The sequence below is a fragment of the Ochotona princeps genome, chromosome 10 (assembly GCF_030435755.1).
Source record: "Ochotona princeps isolate mOchPri1 chromosome 10, mOchPri1.hap1, whole genome shotgun sequence".
Classification (NCBI taxonomy): domain Eukaryota; kingdom Metazoa; phylum Chordata; class Mammalia; order Lagomorpha; family Ochotonidae; genus Ochotona; species Ochotona princeps.
In genome coordinates this window covers 24077723-24102369 of record NC_080841.1, presented here as the reverse complement: position 1 = coordinate 24102369, position 24647 = coordinate 24077723, and the positions used below count along the sequence as shown (strand labels likewise).

The 24647-nt window shown below is 42.9% G+C and overlaps 2 protein-coding genes across 4 annotated transcripts in view; one reads left to right on the top strand and one right to left on the bottom strand.

Annotated features, from left to right (window-relative positions):
• USH2A (usherin) overlaps positions 1-12508 on the top strand; it is a 641433-nt gene extending 628925 nt beyond the window's left edge. The window contains exons 67-71 of the mRNA XM_004578639.2: positions 1995-2171; positions 3465-3548; positions 7515-7759; positions 10869-11090; positions 12419-12508. Coding sequence (XP_004578696.2) covers positions 1995-2171; positions 3465-3548; positions 7515-7759; positions 10869-11090; positions 12419-12508 — 818 coding nt within the window. The remainder of the gene's footprint in view (positions 1-1994; positions 2172-3464; positions 3549-7514; positions 7760-10868; positions 11091-12418) is intronic.
• Positions 12509-20951: 8443 nt separating this feature from the next.
• KCTD3 (potassium channel tetramerization domain containing 3) overlaps positions 20952-24647 on the bottom strand; it is a 38728-nt gene continuing 35032 nt past the window's right edge. For 2 of the 3 annotated variants that reach the window (XM_036495208.2, XM_004578641.4), the window contains 3 exons: positions 22633-22817; positions 22414-22552; positions 20952-21706 (listed from right to left, as the gene is read on the bottom strand). In XM_036495208.2, the coding sequence (XP_036351101.2) occupies positions 21145-21706; positions 22414-22552; positions 22633-22817 (886 nt within the window). In that variant the 3' untranslated portion in view covers positions 20952-21144. The remainder of the gene's footprint in view (positions 21707-22413; positions 22553-22632; positions 22818-24647) is intronic. The other variant, XM_004578642.4, reaches the window with a different exon arrangement.

Here is a 24647-nt window from a genome sequence, read left to right as displayed (position 1 = left end):
CCCCATCTTCCACTGCCTTCCCAGGTGAATTAGCACAGAGCTGGATCAGAAGTGGAGTAGCTGAGGCTAGAACCAGTGCGCTCTCTCTCGCTCTCTCTCGCTCTCTCTCGCTCTCTCTTTCTCTCTCTCGCTCTGTGTGTGTGTGTGTGTGTGTGTGTGTGTATATATGTATGTCAGCATATCTCTCTCTCGCTCTCTCGCTCGCTCTGTGTGTGTATATATATATATATACATATATATATATATATATGTCAGCATATCTCTCTCTCCCTCTCTCTCTCTCTCTCTCTCTCTCTCTCTCTCTCTGCCAGCATCCCAGGTAGTAGATGAACTTGCTGTATTACACGCAGGTCACTAAGCTGTATTCATTTAAATGCACAAAACAACATGGCCTTAAATGATAATCAGGCCTTGGCTCAGATCCTGTCTCTTAGCACTTTCTGACCTTAGGCAACGTGTTTGTCTGCCTTGAGCCCTTCCCATAGAATTGTTTTGAGGATTAAATGAGATCAGGGATGTTGAGTGCCAAGGGCACAATAGCTCTTATTATTTCCTCAGCCTCCTGTCACATAGATCCATTATTCCTGATCATTTTTGATTGCTCCTTTTTCCTTAGGAAGGTCTCCAAACTCTCTGAGAGTCCTATTTTCTTACTACTTACAAGCTTTCTCTTTATTTACACCCCTACATGAGAAGGAAATATCTCCCTTAGATAATAGGGGAAATCGAGTAAAGACAATACAGGGAAGCCATAAACAAAGACAAGCATGAATTTTGTCATAGTATTGGGCAGGATTAATGTTAGAAAGCATCAACATTTAAAGAAGGCTTGGTAATTCCTGCTGAGAAATTCACCGAAATCTTTTCTTATGGCTCTATGCAAATGACTTCTTTTGAAAGATAAGAAGCATATGTGTCCTTATGGTTGAATCTCATCGTTAGAAAAGCATAATTATTCTTTATTGTGTTACATGTCCTAACATTAGCAACAGATGGATTTATTATCTTCTTTAAAGAAGAGAGTGTTGTCTCATTTATTCTCACCACTCACGGCTTTTCTTAAAAGCCAATTTGGGTAGTAGATGAATCTTAATGCTTTTACAAATGTATTGATTATTTTGAGGAAAATGAGATCTTATGAAATACATCTCTTCCGACTTGACAAGATGATACGGAATACCTCATTTGTTTCTACAAAAATAATTACATTCGATGAGGAGCCTCACATAAGGATTTTGTTTTGCTTGGTTTTAGTAAGGAGGTGAAAAATGAGAAGGGAATACGTTGGTAAAATGCACATAGCGTTGTTCTATCTCTGATATAATATTTAGGAGGCCTGAGCTTGATTATATCCTAACGTACTATGCTACTGATTGATTAGTCAGGGCAATGAGTTATTATACTTGAATTGCTGTTTGCAAGGCTTTTTAACTATCTTAGAAAACACAGTAACAGTTCAAGAAAAAGCTTTAAAAATAAATGGGTGCCAAAAGGACATAATTCACCATCTAAGCAGTTTGGTTTGGGGAAAAAATATATATTAACTTCATCTAGTCCTTGGGGCTTTGTAGCAATAAATATTGCTTCGATATAAAAAATAGCTATCTACAGTAGTTAATAGTGCTAAGGATACTTTACCTGTTAAAAGAGGGGAACCGCTGCAAAATATGAGCTCCAGGGTTATGTCAGTGAGCAGATCCATTTTATGTTAATAGTTCTATTTATAAAACACTGCTTTCTATTGATTTTTTTTTTTGAAAGCAGGTGCAAAATTGCTGAGAAAGCATTTCCCATACACTCTCGTCAGTCTTTTCCCTCCCAGCACTCGCTGTGTTGTGACACTTTAGAAAAAAGCGAAGGTGTCCATTGACATTGGAGATTTGGAGCTTTGTTTTACTTCGGTTTGGTTCATATCAATTTCCAAAAAAGCACACATGTGCCCCCCCCAACAGTGCAGTTTTAGCATCCTGAGATGTGCAATTTTCTTCCCACAGTCCCTCAGTACCAAGCCCCGTTTTCAGTGGACAGCAACCTGTCTATGGTGTGGGTGGACTGGAGCGGCAGCTTCCTGCTGCACGGCCGGCTGAAGGAGTACATGCTAACCGATGGAGGCCAGCGTGTGTACAGCGGCACGGACACCACCCTGTACCTACCGAGGACAGCGGACAAAAGTTAGTCTCCCTCTCCCGTTTCTCCATGTGGAAGGGCTTTTCTTGCTTGCCTTTATGAGCCAGTCAATTTGCAAGTTGGTTTAGGAGGTGCTCATTGTGAAAATGTCTGGGTTTAAGAGGCTACCTGCCCAGAGCATACCAGGTCTTCCATCCAAGGGCAGCCTGTCATGCTGAGCTTCCACTCACAGCTAAAGAGGAGGTCTGCCCCCAGTGGATGTGGGTGTTTCCAGGAAGGAACAAGGCCAAGGTGTAAGGGCATACTGTGATTACCAAAAGAAATGGCACCCACACAACCAATGAATATCTTAAAATTATGCTCTTTGAAGGATTCCCAGGATTATCTTGCACGATCGCCAGCCTCCAGACAGAGCCACCCCCATCCCCCCCAGTCAGGCACTGACCCTCTCCACCCATGGAGGACCCTGAGGAAGCAGTTTCCTTAACTCCCTCCAATACCAGCTCCTGACAAGACAGCCTTTCCTCTCTAAGATCAGACTCTCCCTGATTAATTGCATGTCCCTTTCAAATAAAACAAGAAAAAGCTTCACATGGTGTAAAGTATTCTCTGATAATTAGCATGGTCACAGGCCCAGTGGGAACCCAGACATTGTAAGCCAGCTGGACTTATACACTGAATTGACTAACAGGGTTTATTTGAATATACTATTTATTTTAGCAAAAGGTAGAAGTAAGTGATCCAACATTTCATTCATGAGTATCTGGAACTTAACAATAAGTTGTGCCACAATCCATGTACACAGTTTTCTGGTCACAGTCTTTGATCATCTGGCAGCTTGCTGTGATGGGAAGATGGCCTGGCAATTGGAAGATCCGGGCTCTACCTGGCCAGGCCTCCAACCATCTGTGAGACTTTTTAAGAGCTGCTGCCCTCAGGGTCCTGGCTGTTAGAAAAGGAATTCAGACCTTGTACTTCACAAGATCCCATTGGCGCTCTCCCATGCAGTAACAAATTCTGGGTCATCGGTGGAAGGTGCACCTGTAAGCTTTAAAAGAACAAACTTAGAATACAGACAGAGTAATACCTAAATTATATGTGAGCCTGTTTTCCTCTGAGAATTCTTTCCTCTGCTGTGTAAGTTCTCACTTTAGTATTACTTATGGACATAATGTAATAAGAGTTGTAGCTTTTCTTGGACAATTTTTCATGCATTTCCATATTAGATAAAAACGTAACGCAGAGATCCTATTTGCAGACTTTTCATGATGTTTCAAAAGTAGGCCCCTGTTTGTATTGGATGCCCAAGTCATTTACCAGTTCTTCCTTTTGTCTAGCATTCTTTTTCCAGGTTATCTGCACTACAGATGAAGGAAGTGTTAAGACGCCAGTGATCCAATATGATACATCAACTGGAGCTGGTAAGCCTTGACATCATGCTTGTATTACCTTTAGTGTAGCTCTTATCCTTCTTAAGACTCAAACATGGATTTGCTTACATGGACTTGTGCCAATATATTAGCACAGAGTATGTGGAAGGAACTGTGTGAAGACCAACTGGAACTTAACCTTAAGAGCTAGACACTATTGTGACAATATCAACTCACTGAACAGTAAATAAGGAGAGAGCCACAGTGAGCTGATAAAACTCCCCTCCTATCCATAAATCCTATCAATGTGATGGTGTTTGACTTTGTATACAAAGAAAGGCAATTTCGAGAGGAGGGTAGATGAAAAAGAGATCAGAGGAAGGGAGAAAAGACTCTCCCAATTTGTGTTGATCACAATTATACTCTGGACTCAGAGCCCAAAGTGGAAAATGTGGGCCATTTCTGTTTTGTAGCCTCCATAAAAGATTACGATTTATTGTCAATACTGAGTGATGTAGCTAAAGAGATGAAGGGCAGTTTTTTGGAAACATCTTTTAAATTGAATTCTACTCGTAACCTTTGACTCTCACATATGTGAAACTTCACTCTTTCAGAGAAAACCTTAGGGAAATGCCAGGTTGAAAGACTGCTAGAATAGATTTGGGATTCATACCCTCTTTTAAATTCTAGAAAAGAATACCACATCACATTTATTCACAGAGTTGTTTCAAAAACTAAACATGACTCAACTTCTGCAACATACATCTTGTTATCGAGGAGAGTTTTATTCTGTAAAAATAATACGATGTTATTCCATCTTTCCTGATTTTGCCTGTTAGAATGCCATATAGAAATTATTACAACCGCAACAGAATCCAGCCATGTAGTTTATCTGATTTCATTTAACAGCAACTGTGGGACAAGAACCAGCTCACCTGGCACTCTTTGGGCAGCCGCAGTGTTTCTGCAAATGGCTGAGGGGGGTAGGAATTCACCCCAGAATGCTTCATAGGAATGAGAACTTGAACGTGGTTTTTCTTTTCCCTTTTTAAACCTTTGTCATAATCCTCCATTAATTATAGTTATTTTGTTTTGTGATTTTCTTTTCATTCAAAAGACAGATAAAAGCCAACATGAGAGAGCAAGAGAAAGAGAGAGATCTTCCATCTACTGATTCCCTCCCCTAAATGCCCATGACAGCCAAGGCTGGGCCAGATTCAAGTCTGGAGTCCAGAACTCAATCTGGGTCTTTATGTGGTGGCAAGCACCCAAGTGTTGGAGCCAGCACCTGCTGCCTCCCGAGGCACACATTAGCAAGAAACTGGAATGAGAAACAAAGTCAGGACTCAAACCCAAGCGCTGCCATGAGAGATGACGTGTCATAAGTACTATCTTAACCAGTATGCCTGCCCCAGGCGAGCTGTTCTTGTTGTCTCCGCATCCCCACTGCAGCAGCCTTTCTCCCGCTCTGTGTGTGTGTGTGTGTAAGAATCACTTCAATGTGCTTGTTTGTTACGCAGTTTCCCAGGCCCAGAGGTTCAGGAGAGGGGAGCTTAGGGATTCTGACAGGGCCCCAGGACCACATCCGCCTCCACAGCAAACAGCCAGGGGTCCAGCATGAGCCCAGTTGTGCACTGTGCTTTTCTTCGGAGTTGAGGTTTAGCCGCAGGAGCCCAGCTCCTGACCATGCACCTGCCACCTGCAAAATAACTTTGAGCAGAAGAATCAAAGGCTGTAGAGACCCCATCCTGGATTTGAGTGCTTTGTGAAAGAGGACTCCCCTGTGGGCTCATGAGTAGGAGAATAGGAGCCCGCAGCAGAAGGGTTATCCGGAAACAGTGGTTCTCATTGTCTAGAGGCTGGACCCTGGGCAGAGCAGAAGGGCAGAACCCTGAGGACCATGCACATCCCAAGGCAGGCTGCCCACCTGCCAGCCCTGGTCCGTTTTAATTTTCATGATGTACTTTTCAAAAACACTTCTGCTCTTTGCCTGAAGGCAGCCTCCAAGCAGGAAAATGGCACAGTGCGTGTTCATTTCCCTCTCGCTGTTCTGAGGAGTGTGGCCCTTGCTGCCTTCTCGGGGTGGTCTGTCCTCCCTCCCCCTTGGTGCTCCTGCACAAGGGGCCATCAGGGCCCACTACATCCACTTTTGGAGTTACTGCTCCCTGCCAGAACAAAAGAAAAGCATCTCTTCACATCTTCGCGGGTTTATTTGAGAAACAGAGCAAGCTTCCATGTGCTGTTTTACTCCCTCAAATGCCTCCAACAGCCCCTAATGGGCGCTGCAGCCAGGAGCCAGGGACTCAGTCCAGGTCTCCACATGATGGCAGGAACTCAATGACTTGGGTTATCAGCACTGCCTCCCATGACCTGCATGAGCAGGAAGCCACAGTAGCGGGAGGCGGGTGCGCTGGGTCAGACACCCACACCTTGTCTGCTCTGAATTGAACAGTGATTTTTAAGGAAGAGAATTCTGAGCTGCTTTGGAGCCGATTGGAACTTTAGCTCCAACCTTTCTTTCTAGAGATGAGGACAATGAGACAGTGTTTTCTTGTTGTGTTTTCTTGTTGTTGTTGTTTGTTTTTTTTTAAAGATTTATTTTATTTTTATTACAAAGTGGGATATACTGAGAGGAGGAGAGACAGAGAGAAAGTGGAGCTGCCGGGATTAGAACCAGAAGCCATATGGGATCAAGGCGAGGACCTTAGCCACCAGGCCATGCCGCCGAGCCCTGTTGTTGTTTTAAATACGGAATCAATCAGAAGTAACAGCAGGGTTACTGAACTAGTCCTTTCCTAAAGTCATGATTTAGTTTTCATCACCCAAATTCTGAACTCTTTCCATTTAATACTTCCCTGGAATGTGAATTGCTTGAAATGCTGACAAAGCAAGGATTCACTAATGATTCAGCGGGCATTTGCGATTGCGTCTATCTTTTCGCGTTTGCGATTGTGTCTATCATTTTGCGTCTATCTAAATTACATCACCATTTGCTTCCAGTGGGCAGTTATCTAGCTCATAGCTCTGTGCCCGCCAGGTGGCAGCTGAGTGAGATCCATGGGCTTTTTAACTGGCCCCAGCAAATGACTGGGAAGAAGCTGAGCTCTCAGACCCCTTGATACACAGCTTGACCAGCCAATGGCTCGTGTTCCGTAGTCACCTCTGTAAGCCTTTCTCCTGCCTGCCCTGGCTCATTCCAGCTTTCTGCACATCTGTGAGATTCCACAAACCTGCCGTTGCCTTTTCTTTATGTCTGGGAAGCTTTTTAGCATAGGGACTGGCTCTGGGTAGGTAAATGGTTCATAAAATGTGAGCGCCTTTTATGAATCTCAATGTGCAGCACACCAGATCACTCTGCCAGACATGGATGGAAATCAAGGGTAAGCAATCCCACTGCTGAAGAACTTCTTTCCATGGGAAGTTCTCCCAGCACAGTTGAGTCAGTTTTTCAGAGCTTTTTGATGTCTTCAGAAAGGCCAAAGGACAGGAAATGTAAAGCTTACACATTGATAAGTACAGGTTGCTAATGATGCGCTGGAAAACGGGATCTGAAGCTTTGAAATCCTATTTGCACAAAACTTCTCACACATAAGGCTGTGACTTGAAGTGAACAGGGTTAGATATCCACGGCTTTGGCTTTATCTGCAACTGTGCAGTGCTTGTGTGAAGGACCCATGTCCTCCTGCAGGAGAAGCCACTGATTAAGGAGGGACTTTGCTCCAGGCCATACAGATCCGAAGCAGGCAGCTTTCAAGGTTGCCGTGGTAATCTCTACCCTGGTAACATCTGCTCCCAAGGCAGTGCTGCTGTACAACCAGAACAGCAAGGCCAGGAATGCTAGCGAGGTCTCCCAAGGCCTGGAAGCTTCTTGTTAGGACCCACAATGTTAGAACCCCATTACCCCAACGTGCACACCAACTCCCTCCCAATGTGCTACCAAACAACAGAGTCAGACGTGGTAGGTAGTTGCTTCCCAGACTAGTGATGATTCACTTTTTCTTTCTCTGGGATTTGCAGGCCTGGTGCTCACGACTCCTGGAGAAAAGAGAGGCTCTGAAAGCAAGGGCACAGAGTTCTACAGCGAGCTGTGGTTCATTGTGCTGATGGCAGTGCTGGCCTTGATCTTGCTGGCCATTTTTCTGTCCCTGATACTGCAGAGAAAAATACACAGAGAGCCATACATCAGAGAGAGACCTCCCTTGGTGCCTCTTCAGAAGAGATTGACTCCACTGAACGTCTACCCACCAAGGGAAACCCCGATGGTATGTTGGTAACCCATGTCCCCATCACTTAGCAGGAGCACAGTTGTTGCTTCATTTTTGAGGAACATTGGTTCCAGGACCTCCTGCTGATACCCACATCCCTGGATGCACAAGCCTCTTATACACAATAGCATGGTAGTTGCTTATAACCACCTGTGCATTTTCAGTCATCCCTTTATTGCTTATAATACTTAAAACTATTGTAACTTGTTAAACTATATAATTTAGGGAATAATGATAGGGGCAAAAGATTTTGCATGTTCAGAACAGGCACAATGCTTTTAATTTAACATTCAGGACCTGTGTTTGGTCAGTTGAGTCCATAGCTATCATACCAGCTGGAAGCACTATTTTTTTTCCTTTTAGAAAAAGATGTTCTCATCATGTTAGTAACAAGGTTCTGTGTAACTACAAGCAGAGAGTAAGAGGAGATAATCCTACTGCAGCTTTTCCCGCTCTGTTTGTGCATTATAATCACCTGGGATGCACTGAAAACCACTGCAACCCAGGATGAGTCATCCAAGAAATTCTGATTACACTCAAGACCCCCACTGTGGGACCAACAGCTCCAGACCACCCGCTCCCAAAACAGGATAGCAGGCAAAAGTCAGGGAGGATATCCCCCCTCCCTGCCCAGGGTGGATTAGGAGGGGACTGTGCAGAGCACCTTAGAGGGGTAAAGGGTGATTGAATGCACAGTGCACTTGACCTCTAGCTGTGTCTGCTGGGAGGCAGAAACATTGCAAGTTTCCCTTCTTCATTCCTCCCTTTCCTTCCCTTCTCCCTCCTTCCCTCCCTCCCTCCTACCATCCCTTCCTCCTTTCCTTCTTTTATCCCTTCCTTCCTTCCTTACATTAAAAAATAGCTTTCCCATATACTGGTTTACATCCCTGAACACCCACAGTGGCCAGCTCCAAGCCAGGCTAAAGGCTACAGCCGGGATTTGGAAACCGAGTCTATGTCTCCCACATGAGTAGCAGAGCCATAAGTACTTGTGCCGTCACCCAGTTGATGTGAACATGTGAAGACGGTAGGAGAGATCCATTGTGCCTTAACTGATAAGCTCACCCAACCCTGTGGCTTACTGAATGCGTGATGGGAAAAATGGAAAGAACATTCCCAAGCCCTGCTGGGAACATCTACTCTGTAACATGGAGCATGGTTCTAGAAAGACTTAGCCATACAACACTAGGGGCCAGAATTCATTTCAGTGCTCAATCCTCTTGTCTGACCCACTCCCTCCAGGCAAGTGCCCCTATATCTAACCCTGATGAGGGCTGCATCTTCCTTAATTAATTAACGTAGGGATCAAGAAGTGATGCAGGAAACCCATAAGCTGTGATATTCTTCTAGATATAACCCATCACTCAGGTTTTAACGAGTCTTGTTTAGTTTTATTTCATCCAAGCAAGGCCCATTCTCTGCACCAATAGTACCTGCATGTGCAAAAAGCACACAAAACTACCATTTTAGCCAGCAACTCAGGAAGGCTGACACACGGGGAGATTTGAGCAATGCTATGAGAAAATTAACAATCCGACACTGATCCTGTAAGCAGTGTGGCCAGTTTGACTTCCAGTACAGACAGGTTAAAGGGATGGGGTATGGTCACCGATTACACACTGCAGTCCTGACAGGATGTTGCTGAGCTGAGAACACGTACTTGCAAGTCTGTTTGTTTAAGAAAACAAAGAAAAGGAAAAAAAAGTCCAACTGCTCTTACAAAACTGGAAACTGTGAGAGGAAGTCAGTGAGCTAGAAGGAACCTGGATTGTATTAGATCCTTTCATTTTCTCACAGTATTAAACAAGTAGTGCTGCTGGTACTAACCTTAGACACACAAAGGTCTACTACCCATCTAAGCTATCATCTATTATTTGTTCCAGTTTTATGCTTATATTTTACATGCAGAGAGAAATGTGTATAAGGTCAGGATGGTTTTAAAGAATGAGAACAACGAATCTTTAGTTGGAAAAGGACAAAGTATTTATTTAAAACTATTTCAACATGCACTGACAGCCCCTCCCTGTATTCTCAGTTTGACTCTGTGGCTGATATATCTGATGTGTCCAGCAACGTCACCCTAAAAAGCTTCACCATGCACCATGAGGTACCCCGTGTGCTGCATGAACGCATGAGCTTTTGCATGTATGTTGACCAGGGAGATGGTGGGAGTTTTCATTGCCTGGATAAGCTGGAGTAAAGCCATCAGAAATTCAGCTCCATTTTATCCCATAGCATATCCTAGGTTCTAATAATCAAGTGGTTATCTTTCTGATTTTTTAAAATTGATTTTGATCTACTTGAAGTGCAAAGAGCTATAGATCCTCCACCCACTGATTCCTGCCTCCAAATATCACCAAGAGCCAAGAATGGACCAGGCTGAAAGCAGGAGTTCAGAATTCCCCAGGCCTTTCACATTGCATGGGTGGCAGGGGCCCAGCCACTTGAGCCATCATCTACTGCCTCCCCAGACACATCAGCAGGAAGTTGCATCAGAAGCAGAATAGCCGGGACTTGAGCTGACACTTCAATCTGGTGCACCACAATACCCACCCCATCTCTTTGATTTTCCTATTAATATAATACCTCCATTAAATGGAAGCTGAAATCCTATCAAGGGGAACATGGAATGAGGGAGGGGGGTCGCCATTTCCCCACACAAGTCCAGGGCTTCTAAAGTGAAAGACCAGGTTCACCTGGTGGGAATCCATGACAAAACATTATAGCTCTCCACTGTGACTTCTCAAGACATTGGCCCTGTGCTGCTACACATGAACAGAGTGGCTTGTTGACCCACCCTTAACCCACCTCGCTAAGTTATTTGGCAAAGCAGTAAGTACTACCCCCCTGGAAAACAATAGCCAGGGAACGTGTACATGAGCTCTGCACAGCAGATGCTAAGAACACTGGCCATGGGACACACGTGTCAACTTACAAACTCATCCTCATCGAGAACCCCGAGCCACAGTGTCCACAAGTGCACCATTGCTGAGTTATGTAGGACTTTGTTCTCTTCCCTGACAATGTGTGAGAAACGCTGCTTCTCTGTCATATTTCAAGCCCATTTCCTTGGCCTTTTAATCACCCAGAGGAACTTTTTTTTCAGGGATTAGCTGATACCAAAATGCCCCAGTCTGGGACGCCTGTGAGTATTCGGAGCAACCGCAGCATACCTGTGCTGCGGATCCCAAGTCAAAGCCAGATGAACCAGACCTATTCCACGGGCTCCCTCCACCGCAGCGTCAGCCAGCTCATGGACTTTCAGGACAAGAAAGTGGTGATTGATGATTCGCTCTGGGAAACGATCATGGGCCACAACAGTGGACTGGTGAGTTGACCGCCTTTCCAGACTCTTGGCTGAGTATCCCCGAGGAGTACTGGTAAAGCGATGCTGTGAATATTCCTGTATGCCATCCAGTGTTGACGCCCAGCACTCAGAGCAGCCCTCTTGGTGCCCACTCCCTCAGTCGTGCTGGTACCAACTTGTTCATGATCACAGCTGTCTGAACACAGGCTAGAAGCTCTGTTATCATCAGACTACCTCCCTCCATGGCTGTTGGAGACAGTTGTCTTGAACTCAAAAATCAGCAGACAGCCAACTCAGAATGCACTTCTCTGTTCATCTCTTCAAGGCAGAATTAGTCATCTTCATTCCTTTCACCCTCTTGCATCCTCGTTTATACTTTCATTCATCTCTATCCGGACTCACTTTCCTTACACTGAGCAAAGTCACTGTCATGAAGTCTGTCTCCACTAATGGCAAATTAACAACAGGAATCCTTAGGCTCTAAGTCACCTGTCATGGTCAAAATGGCGAATGTGCAGTCTTTTATGCGTGTTCAGAATTTTATACACACACATATGTAATACACATTATAAAAATCACAGGCCTGTTTGGTGGTGTTATAAGTATTCAGTTCCAAGATTCCATTTCAGATCTGAACTTCCTCAGTGGCCATAGTTAGAATTTTTATTAATCACATTTCTTTGAAATTTAAATAATTGCTGATTGTATTTGACATGGAAGGTAGCAATTTTGATCTTTTAGCATAGTATAACATGAGCTTAAATGAATCGTGTCACTTCATCTTTGTAACTGTATGAGGTAGGTACCGCCTTAGTTTTACAGAAGGACCTAAAGCCTAGAGTTAGTCATGATTTACCCCAGGGACACAACGCTGGAAAGAAAGTATTGTATTCCTAAAGTTGGGATCTTAAAATGGTCACCTGACTAGATAGCACCATCTGTAACTATTATAGCGTCACTTCTGCTTGCTTTTTATAGTACTAGTAATGGGCAGTGGACAAAGCTTTTGGGGGTGCCAGTAAAAGCTTTGGAAGAGGTCAATGGCAGGCAAGTGATGTGTTCACATGCACGGGTTCTACAATCTCTGCAACAGACAGACGGGTAAAACTGAAGCTTAGAAGGATGACGCCACAGAATCATATACATTTGGGATTACTCTATGGTTCATGTGTGCCTTATGAAGTGATTCTTTCAATAGCAAACATGTAAGGAAAGAATGGCTCTTCAACTGCACCTCCGTGTTGAGCACAGGCTTTTAAACCTTTAATACCACTGCCTTTGCGTTACATTGACAAGCATATCAATGCAGAGCTAAGATTGTAATCACTGCCGTCTGGCTTGCTTTTCAGTATGTGGATGAAGAGGACCTGATGAAGGCCATCAAGGGTTTCAGCTCAGTCACCAAAGAGCATACCACATTCACTGACACTCATCTGTAAGGGGTGGACACTTACAAGACACACACCTGGGATGCAGGCTCACATCCCACTGCACCCGAGTATGAACTGACGGCATCACAAACCCTGAAAAACCAGGGCTTGTTATTCTGCCAACCTTGAAAAATGAGGATTGGTTTGGAAATTGTTCCTCTCTGGTAGAAATATGGGAAATGTTATTCTGATTGTTTAAAATGAGGGATAATATCGATGCAAAAATATTTGTTTTGCTGTGCTAATTTTGTGGAAAACGTAGGAGCCTGTACTTTTTCTCTTGATGTCAGCAGTGATGCAATCAGGAAATTGAATCATCAATGTCAAGTTTAAGACCGTCCATAGCTGGCCGGTACAAACAAGTTTACTGGTTTGCAAAGTAAGCGATTCCACTAAGAGAATGTCCCTGCTGCCTCTCTGCATCCACTCTATCCATCAGGATAGTTACAGTCCTCCAAGCAACAGTTATTCAGTGACCACAGCGAGCTATGCAGTAAAATTCTAACTCAGGCCACACTCAATCAGAAACAAACAAACAAACAAAAACAAGCTTACACTGTGGTTACCCATTTGACTCAAGGTTCCATTTAACTACAATGTAAGTATTTGGGGTTAAATATTCAGCAAAGCCTTTAGAAGAATTATAAATATTCTGGAAATCTAACGAATAAGCAACTAATTTTAAAATTTCATAGAGATAGCAAAATGTTTTCATAGAAATGTCTCGAACTGAGCTAATGCGCTTCACATGACCTACAGGCTTTTGAATCCCCAGCCAGTACTTTCCATAAAATTCTCTCAATTCACCGGATCAGCAGGGAATAGCAGCATGCTCAAGTTAGCACACTAGGCATGGACACTCCTGTTCTCTTTGTAATACCTCATTAGCATACGTGAAATTTAAAAAGGAAAAATTTTATTTGTACTTTTTAAAGATTTAAACATGTTTCATAAATATGTAAATACAAGGCAATGGATACGTGTGTATGTATGTCATGTGAGAAAGATACACATGACAGCACTTCAAAAAGTTTATGGGAAAATGGAATTCAGGCTTTTTTGAAAAACATGAGGTTTTTGTATCATATATGTTTTCCACGAACTTGTGGAATTGTCGTCATGTTTCTCACAGCCCAGTATTCCTTCGCATAAGAGACCTACTCATTAATTTAACCCTGTAATCAGTAAGAACAGGTGACACGAATCACTGTAGGTTTTGATGATTGAAAACTGTTAAAAACTTTACCTCCATCACAAAGTCACGGATTAAAATCCTAAACAAGGAAAAAAGTGTCCCAAGTCATCATCAAGATAAAAGACACTTGGATTACTTCTTCCTTGAAAACAATGCAAGAAACCCTCTCTTTCTTTCCAAAGGATTTTCAGGACTCCAGGAAGGTATAATAGCATCTGTCTCACAAACAACAACTTTCATAATATATTGTGACTCTATATCCAAAACCAGTTTTTCACAAAACAGCAGACAAAAGCTTACGAAGAAAGACATGCATCCGGTGTTACTAGTTAAAAGATTAGTGCAGCGTTCCATCTACCCCCGCAGTCTTAACTCCAGCTTCCCAAGGTGCACCTGTCCTGCTGCAGAGCGCATGCTCAGGCCCCGCCATTTCAAAGAAGCGGTGGAAGGCGGCGGAAGAGCTGCTCCACCTCAGACTGCGGCTCTTGGACGAACAGCTCCCATTTCACTTGCAGGTACTGTTCTTGGGTTCTCCCCCCCCTTCGTGGGAAATTCTTTGGCGCTCTCGTGATGGTTATGTCTTTGCGTGGGGTAGCCCACACTTGTGTGTGAGTGCGTGTTTATTCCCTCACTGTGACATCAGTTTTGTTCCTATTTCCGCACAGTGCTAGCATCTGCAGCTCTGCTGTTTACACACAGGAACCTGGGTTGCCAATAATTCAGTTATTATTCTGCTTAATAACCGAATTTGCCCCTGGCCCAAAAGTCACCTATTGCGGCCTCCAGTGAATCCGAGAGTTCGGATCTCAGTGTGTGGGAGAACAGCTTCTCACATTTGCCAATTCTCAAGTGTCAAAATACAGGCCAGGGTTAAGTTCTCTTAGAAACAGACAAATTGTAATAATCCTGTTCATTGAGCGGTGGCTGTGTGCGAAGTATGAGATTCATATTTTTTCGCTAAAATGTTACAACAAAAATGTACTTCCTGACATAGAAACCGAGGATTGACTCATTGATTTGGTTTGTGGCATTTTCTGTTTGCTGATTCTGGGTAAATGAGTTGTTCAAAGCTGACCCAAATGAACTTCAATGAAGGCTGAGTACCTGCCTCACATGTGCTACTTAAGGGTAATAGAAAACAGGTAGCATTTTTAGTCACCAACTTGCGTCCTTATTCCTAATGTACTGCTACATTTTTTTGTCTTCTGTAGTGTATTTTTATAGGATTCACCCCTTCCCTGCCCCTCTCTTTACTCCTTCTGCCATTTCCCCCATTATCACAATAGCCTAGTATCTTAGTAAAAGTTGAACTTTCTGACATTTAAATGTTTCATGACATAAATACAGGCAAAGCTAGAAAACCTAGATGTATATTTTATGTTTAAAATTTTCATTGCAAGACATTTTTTCTTTTAAGATTTATTGATTTTTATAAGAAAGGCAGATCTACACAGAGAGAGAGAGACAAAAAGATCTTCATCTGCTGGTTCACTCACCAAATGGCCTTAAGGGCTGGAGTTGAGCTGATCTGAAGCCAGGAGCCAGAAGCCTCTTCTGGATCTTCCAAGTGGGCACGGGATTCTCTGATTTCCCAGGTCATAAGCAGGGAGCTGGATGGGAAGTGGAGCAGCTGGGACACAAAGCAGCACCCATATGGGATGCTGATGCTTCTAAACAGAATTAACCAATTCAGCCATCACACCAGCCCTCACTGGGAGAGTCTTGTTTGGGAGTAGAGGGGTATACTGCATAGCACCTTTGCTTCCCAGTATGCTAGCCGCCCTTGTACAGTTCATGTATATTTGTTTACATATATGTTGTACTTCGTGCATTGGTTCTTTTATCAGAGATTCATATGTGTCTTGTGGACTGAATTCACTGAGCATAATGGCTTCTAGCTGAGAGTGTTGCAAATGGCAAGATTGCATTTCTCTGGCTGAGTAATAATTTATAAGTAAATATACTACAATTTCCATTTATCTGTTGATGGGCATTTGGGTTGTTTCCTGTTTTTGTGTCTTCACTATTGTGAATTGTGTTGCTATAAATAGAGGGTTGCAGGTTGCTCTCTTGAATGCAGATTTCATTTCCTTTGGATATAATTCCAGGAGTGGGATGGCTGGTTGATTGAGCACTCTCCATGCTGACTTTAACAGCGGTTGTACTAGTTTATATTCCACCAAGTTTGGATCGGGGTACCCTTTTCCCACATACTTGCCAGCAGTTGTTGTTTGCTATGTGTAGGTCATTCTCACTAGAGTTGATTGGAACCTCATTTTAATTGGCATTTCCCTAGTGGCTAGAGTACCAGAGTGTTTTTTTCATGTGGTTTTTGGCCTTTAGAATTTCATCGTTTAGGGTGATATTTGCTCATGTCCATGTTCTTTGCCCATTTTTTTTTTTAAAGATTTATTTTTATTAGATAGTCAGATACACAGTAGTACAGAAAGATCCATCTGCTGGTTCACTTCCCAAGAAGCAACAGTGGCCAGATCTCCCACACAGGTGCAAGGTCCCAAGGCTTTAAGCCATTCTCTACTATTTCCTAGGCCATAGGCAGGAAGCTGGATGGGACACTGAGCAGCCAGGACATGCAGTGCCACTCATATGGGATCCCAGGCATATAAGGTGAGGGTTTAGCCACTAGGCTGCTACACTAGTCCCACTCATTTCCTAACAGGGTCATTTGTCTTGCTGCTGTCGAGTTTCTGGAGCTCTTTGTAAATTGTGGATATTAGTTCCCTAGAATGGGATTTCTCTCATTCTTTCTTAAATGTTAGTCATTGGTTGAGTGCAGGTTGAACTCATCCTTATTTAAAAAAAAGATTAACCAAATACCTTTGCATTCTGTGTTTTTTTTTTTTTTTTTTAAGATTTTATTATTATTGGAAAGCCGAATATAGAGAGAGGAGGAGAGACAGAGAGGAAGATCTTTCATCCGATGTTTCACTCCCCAAGTGAGCCGCAACGGGCCGATGCGCGCCAATTTGATGCCGGGACCAGGAACCTCTTCCGGGTCTCCCACGCAGGTGCAGGGTCCCAAAGGTTTGGGCTGTCCTCGACTGCTTTCCCAGGCCACAAGCAGGGAGCTGGATGGGAAGTGGAGCTGCCGGGATCAGAACCGGTGCCCATGTGGGATCCCGGGGCTTTCAAGGTGAGGCCTTTAGCCGCTAGGCCACGCCGCCGGGCCCTTCTGTGTTTTTTAAAACACAATACAACTTTAAGAGTGCTGTAGGTAGAAAACTGTAGGGGAGGATAGGCTCCATTTGATCGGATCAGCAACATTTAGGCAGCATTATAGGAAATCAGTTAGCTGAATTTATGTTTTTGCAAAGGCAGAGGTACAGAGAAGAGAGGTCTTCATCTGCTGGTTCACTCACCAAATGGCCTCAACAGCTGGAGCTGGGCTGATTTGAAGCCTGGATCCAGGAGCTGCATCCAGGGCTCCAGCTGGGTGTAAGGAGCCCATGAACTTGAACCATTCTCCACTGCTTTCCCAGGTCGTACGAAATGAAATAGTCTGGACTTGAACTGATGTCCATTAGGGTAGCTGGTGCCACAGGCAGAGGTCAGCCTGCTATACCATGGCATCAAGCCCTAACTTACAGATTAGGTAGACCAGCATATTTTCTACTCACAATATTGTTTCCCACCCCATGTTCCTTACTTGACTTGTATTTACTTCAGAGAAAAAATGTTAAAACTTTCTTTGGGTATTTTAAGTGATAGTGCATGCTAAGCTGCTAAACTATGCAGGCACACATCTCTAGATTCTGACTCAGCCAAGACCAAGGCATCAGTACTTCTAGAAGTTTCCACGTGTTCTTAACATGGGAAATTTGTGATGTAAACAACCTCAGATGGTTGATGTATAGGAGCTAGATACTATATACAGGAACTATGTTCCTGGCTCAGGTCATGTCCCTTACAGAGCAAAATACCCAGTTCGCTATGAACCCTTAAAACCTGTTTTATAGGGCAATGCATGGTAGCATTGTGGCTAAAGTACTCGCCTTGCATGCCCAGGATCCCACATGGGGACCAGTTTGTGTCCCTGTGGCCCTATTTCCCATCCAGTTCCCTGTTTGTAGGCTGGAAAAGCAGTCAAGGATGGCCCAAAGCCTTGGGACCCTGCACCTGCATGGGAGACCAAGATAAAGCTCCTAGCTTCAGATTGGCTCAGATCCAGCCATTGAGGTCACTTGGAGTGAACCATCGGACAGAAGATCTTCCTCTCTGTCTCTCCTCCTCTCTGTATATCTGACTTTGCAATAAAAATAAATCTTAAAAAATTTTATAAATCTCCTGGCCCGTATCTTAGCACTTGTATGTCACATTGCCAAAGAAGAACTACACTACATCTTATTCTAATAGTAACATAAGAATACATGTGTATAACCTACACTCAATGTATAGGTGATCTTTTGTAACCTCCACTAAATGGAGAACCTAATGAGTCTGTTACAGTACCTTATATTGATGCAAAAATCATGTAGACATCCTTACAGAAGATAACTCAACCTGAAAAACGTGTAAGTAAAATGGCAAGGTGCAATAAGTAATAAGGGACTTTGTTATGCCACGAGTGATTTTTTTTTCTGATGCTCAGTACCATGTACATTAAAGATGGTTTGCTTAAAAAAATACTTAAATGTGAGCTAAGCAACAGACTTAATGCCTGTATAAAAAAATTGTTACACATGATAAAAGTGCACCCATTTAATAGAATGTTCTGAACAATTCACCTACTACCAAAGTACATTGGAATCAACTGTAGTACATTTTCCAAAATATGATTCCCAGTGACCACAGATGTAAGTTCAAATAGACTGAAGTTGGGCCTGGGCAATTCAAAAAGTCTAACCTCAGGCAACTCTGATACTGAAGTCTAGATGAGAAAGGCAGGAACATGAAAGGCTGTATGCTTGTGGCTGGTTCAGTTATTTATTCTCAGTGGGTCTTATCTCGTCTGTGAAAATGAAGATAACAATACTTATTCTGGTAATATTACATTATAGGACTTCGAAATAAAGACAGAATCACTTGAAACACTTTTCATCATGAGAATTTTTGTCATCATACAGAACATTTTTTTTCTGGTCCTACCCAGTTGTTAGGCAGGCAGGCAGGCATGTTAGAGGGTAATCTTTAGTTTACAAAGCTAAGTGCTAGGGTAGATTCAGGGCTCTGCTATAATATCAAGGTTCAAACTCAGGTGACAGAAAAATTTGACTTGTCTGGTACAAGCCATCATTAGTTGCCTGTTAATGGATTTTACTACACATGATATTTTTTAATGTATTTTATTTGAAAGAGCTAGAGGAGAGAGCTTCCATCCTCTGGTTCCCTCCCTGAATGGCTGCGACAGCTGGAATTGAGCCAATCTGAAGCGAGAGCCAGGAAGTTTCCTCTGGGCATCCCACAAGAGTACAAAGGCCCAAGGACTTTTCCAGGCCACAAGCAGGGAGCTGGAATGCAAGTGGAGCAGACAGGACTAAAGCCCACACACATAGGGGACATTGGCACTGCGAAGCAGAGCGTTAGCCTGTTGAGCCCACCAGACTGGCACACATTCATGTTTTGGTTTTTAAAGATGATTGTATTTGAAAGGAAAGTTAGAGGGAGAATCACAGATCTCTCTTCTGACTCACTCCACAAATGACTGGAGTTGAGCGAAGCCAAAGAGCCTAGAATTCCATCTGGGTCTCCCATCCTGCACTGCCTTCCCAGGCACACAGGGAGCTGGATCAGGAAAGGAGCAGCTGGTATTCCAACCAGTACCATGTGTCACCAGAGTTGGCTTGACCCCATGCTCCACAACAGTGGCCCAGTCATAATTTTTAATGCTCTTTTAATCTTGGTAAATATTCCATGTTTTCTTCTTTGTCCACCCAACTTACATAATGAGGAAGAAGGGTATAAGAATATTGACAGTCTGTGTGAATGTGACTTCATTTTCCCTAAGAATTTCCCTCACTGATGATGTAACTTTAGTTTTCATAACAAGTTATCCCTGTGTCCCCTTACTCTCTCTCTACCCAGCCTCTGGAATGGGAAGAAGCAAAGACAAACCTGTGTAGGAATACTTCGTTTCTTTATTTGAAAAGCTGAGCAAAAGCTCAAGTGTCGGTCGGTTCAAGCTAGGAGCCTGTGACTCCATTCACATTTCCCCTGTGGATGGCACAGCCTTAGGCAGCTGCCGCTTCCTATGACGCACGTTAGCAGCAGCGAGCCTTGGAAGCAGAGCTTGGGGCTCCAGCCGAGGAACTAGGGTGTCTCAGCCGTGCACCCGACAGCTGTTCCAGAAGGAGGGGAGGCTTCAGCAGGATAACTGACAGCATGCTGTCCTACTCATTTTTATTTGGTTACATTGTAAATAAATACAAGAGAACTGTCATGAAACCACTGGCAATACAGTAAACTTCAAAGAATTTATTTCAACTCCTATTTCTTAGAATGAGAATATATACAATATTCATTATATGCTTAATGCTTTACATGTACAATTGCTGAAACTTGAAAATTATTTGTTAAATGGGAAAAAGTTTTAAAAATTTTCTTCTCTTAAAAATCAAAATATTTTTACAGCAGCTAAAACTTTAAACCAAAAACCCAAAAGTGTAAGTCCTGCTTAAGTGCAACAAAAATGGTCACAACTATCTTGATGATTAACAACAAAAAATAGGAGCTTTTTAAAACAGGACAGATCAGTAACTGGTCCAGTTTTTCCTTCCAAGTATGTAAAGTTTTGCCATTGATAATTGTGTTTCATCTTTTCAAACACAGACGTTGTTCCAAGTTGAAGGAATAGTTTAAGTTCTAGTATTTTAATATTAGTGATGCTCGCTGAGATGTAAGAACTCTCAAAAAGAATCAAAATGAGCCATAATTAAATAATTCCAAAGGACATACTATACAGTGCAACCTGATACTCAACATCAATAGTGTTTTTCAATTATATTTCTTTTCACAAACATAGCACCTCATCAAATATCTGGTAAACACTTCTCGATTACAGTAAGGATAAGGAGAACAAGTTTCAAAGACAATTATGTGATTCACTTAAGACAGTATTGCAAGACATGTCTCAGGCATAATCAGGGTTAGGAATGCAACGCGCTGGTTCTCATGCGCCAAGGTGACACTCGCGACGTCGGCATCGCCGCCTCCTGACAGGATGCTGTGTATCCAGTACCAACAAATACGCCGAATGTTACACTGGGCTCCTGCGTCACAAATGATCTGTTGAATGTAAAACTGAACCCCTTTCCCCCCCACAAAAACCCCACATTTCCAACACTTTGAGAGATGTGATTATTCCAGGTAATGGTGTTAAAAAGATACTAAATGAAGTCCAGTGCTTCTGTGTAAAAATGAACATGCTGAAATCCAGAATGGTTACAGCTTTTACATACATTTAGCAAAACACTGTACTCACTTGGGTGAGTTTTTACAAGCTGTATTCTTGACCGGAAGAATCGCTTTTTTTCTGCCGAGGAGAGGGTGTGGTCTTTGTGGGGGATGGGGATGCCGTACCTGGTGAGTCTGTCCCTCCGTCAGATGTGCTGGGGGAGGATGCCAGGTAGGGCACTTTCTTCTTGCCAAGGAACCCTCCCCCTTCAAACCCTCCTTTCTTCCTGAACTCCACTTTGTTTTCATTTTCGTCTTCTGAGGACCTTTTCTTGGCTTCTGAAAAGCCTTCAGCTACTTTATGTGCTTCCAATCCACTATCCAATTCTCTCAAGCTTTTTGCTTCTGTCCCAGGAGATTTTCTCTCGGCTATGCTGCATTCCCCGGCGGCCCCCTTCACTTCAGCTTGTATTGGACCCAAGTTGCCATTTTCGGGAAGAGCTCTGTCTACATTTCTGTTCAGACTGATCGTCTGGAAGTCCCTGTAGCTGTGAAAGCTCTCCGTCCTCCGTGCCCTTGCCAACAAGGGACTCTCCCTGTAGGGCCTGATGGAGCCGTAGGTAGCTGCTTCGTGGATGGTTTCATGGTGTTGAAGCTGGAGGCTGAAATGCAGATTTTTAAAGTATAATTCCGCTTTCATGATACAATTTTTCATGAGCATCTTACTAACAAAGCATTGTAAGTTCATTTCTCTTTAGAATTTTACTTATCAAGTGTATGTATCAGTGTACATCAAAGTTAATGGAAAATGGAACTGTAGTATAGCAATTTTTGAAATCCAATCATGATTTTTTCATATTATGCATTTCCATGAACTTTAAAGACCTCATGTATATAAAATCAGCAAAGCAAATATAGTGTGTATAATTATTCATTAAGAGGTTGGAAAAGAGATAAAACCATCCTTAAAACAGGGAGTGAATATGATTCAGTATTTGGCCCCTGGCTCCTTAGATTTAAGAATTTATCAATACTGTAATTAAAACATACACTAGATCACTGTTATAAAAGTATTTAATGCCTAATTATGACTAGCCATGATCATGCAATGACAGTAACACTGGCAAGGAGCAAGAGCACCACATGTTGAGGTGATATGTAATTTCCTGAGTATTCACTGGATGAATTCTGGCTCACATAAGTAGGCATCCACAAAACACAGGAATGCTTTTCTATGGAAAGAACATTAGCATGAAGCCTGAGTTTAAGGGGGAAAAAAACCCCTGAAAAATGCAGAATGACTGTGTTAGTCACTTCCTTAAAAGCAGCTGATTGAACTTACAATATACTAGCCACCCAAGTGACCTACCTTGAATTGGATTCCCGCAGGCGGCTGTGCTGGACCACGGAGGTTGCTGGGCTGATGTTTGGGGTGGCACAGCGAGAAGTGCTGAGATCACACTGGTCCAGGAGCTTGAGCAGCTCCTCTTCCGTTGGACCACCTACATCTTAGGAAAGCACACATTCACTTAATGACTTGTACCAAAAGCTTACCCGGTGACCAGTGTCACTCCATGAGGAAACCTACCCTTGTCTTCACTTTTGCTAACCATATCCATAGCGGTGGTCAGATCCCACATCTGAATGCTACCGTTCGTGTGGCCTGTGAACAGGTAGCGCCGTGGCCTGGAGCCCATCCTACTGGAGCCTTCACATTCCCTCACTGTAAATGCGGATATGGCAGTACAGTCAACAGCCTGGATCTCGCATATTCTGCAAAAGATAGTGTGTAGTTATAACTGGGGGATGAGACCCCATTATCTCAAAATTATAGTTTTATGAGTATAAAAGGTTGTATCTTCCATTTATAATAGACAACTTTTTCAAGGCATGAGCTATTTCATTGTTTATCACAGCAGATGAAAGCAATTACTGTCAATACTGATGAGGAACGTGATGAATGCCAGTAAATGACATTTCCAAATCTGATTTATGCCAGGCTACTTCAAAACAGAACATAAAGATAAAAAAAAATTTTTAAAGGCAAATGCTAGGTTCAGAAAATGGAAGAGGAAGAGTAAACATCATGCAGCGAATGTGAGAAGCAGGTGAAGCTTGGCTGAGTGTGACTGGTGCTGTTGCACGGTAGGTTAAGCAGTCCTCTGTGTTGCCAGCATCCCACACGAGCTCGAGTTTGAGGCCCGACTGCTCTGGTTCATAGCCGCTCCCGGAAAAGCAGTACCGGATGGCCCAAACAGTTGGTCCCCGGCCATGCCCGTGGGAGACCTGGATGGAGCTCCAGACCCTACCTTCAGCCTAGAGCAACCTCGGCTGTTGCAGCCATTTGGAAAGTGAATCAGCAGGTGGAAGATCTAATCTGCCTTTCAAGTAAAATTTAAAAGCCCAAACAGAAGAGGCTTATTTGAGCTTTCTAGGGAGCAGGGCAAAAAGGGCAGGGTGGAGCTGGGAAAGTGTGTGTTCCTGTAGGCCCACATACATGCGGGCTCCAAAAAATTATAGAACAGAAAACTCATATTTTAATTTACATTTTTCTATAGCCCTAGAAAAATGTACTTATTTGAAAGACAGAGGGAAAGGGACACCAAGACCTTCCAGGGGTTCACTCCTCAAATGCCCACAGGACTGTGCCTGGCTGCAGGCGCGAGCCACACTCCACCCACGGCTCCTACAGGAGTAGCAGGAGTTCAAGTCCTCCTTTGTCACCTGTGGCTACCAGGAAAGCAGATCAGAGCAGTGCAGTAGCCCTCACCTGAAACAGGCAGTCCCATGTGTCGGCTTTACCTGCTGTGTGACAATGCCTAGGCACTGAAACACTGTAGATTAGTGATACAGAGTTTCACAGCTTCGTTTCTGATCCAGGAAAAATCCTTCAGTATGTCATATGGAGTTCTAAACAACTTTGGTAGATATTACCAGACTGAATTTCCCTCTTTTTTTTTTAAATTGTGTTGAACTTTTTGCTAATGAAATCATTTTATCTTTTCTCAGCGAATTACATTAATTTCCAATATCTAGAAATTAAAATCCTTCTAACACCTAGATGTCGTTTTTGTGTTTAAAATCTAGATTTGTATAGAGGAAAGAATGCAATTTCGTTCCCTATTTTTTCCCAGGCCATTTTCAACATACTCCTTATATTTCATTTCTCACTATTAAAATCCTAAACTGTTTCTCAACCAAAAGCTTTAATTCAAAGTACATTCATAAAGAATTGATTTTATGAAGAGATTTCTGCTTATTATTTTTACAGCTATACTTTGTCCTCCAGAACAGTCAATGTCAAAACTATAAACCTTGGCATGCAGAAATCCTATTTGAAATAGAAACTGAAAATATTAAACACTGATAGAAATAAGAGATCGTATCCTCACGTCCTCTAAGTTTTAATGAATAAACATTCAGCTTGTTCACTATTCACAGACCATGAGATCGCAGAAATTTATGGAATTTCTTGCCACTAAAAATTTGGTCTCTTCATTATGTACTCCTTATAGAATTTCTTTTAAAAATGTCAAATGTTAGTGTCCACTAAAACCATTCTGAGTTTATTGATCTGAGGTCTTATTCACTGAAATATTAAAT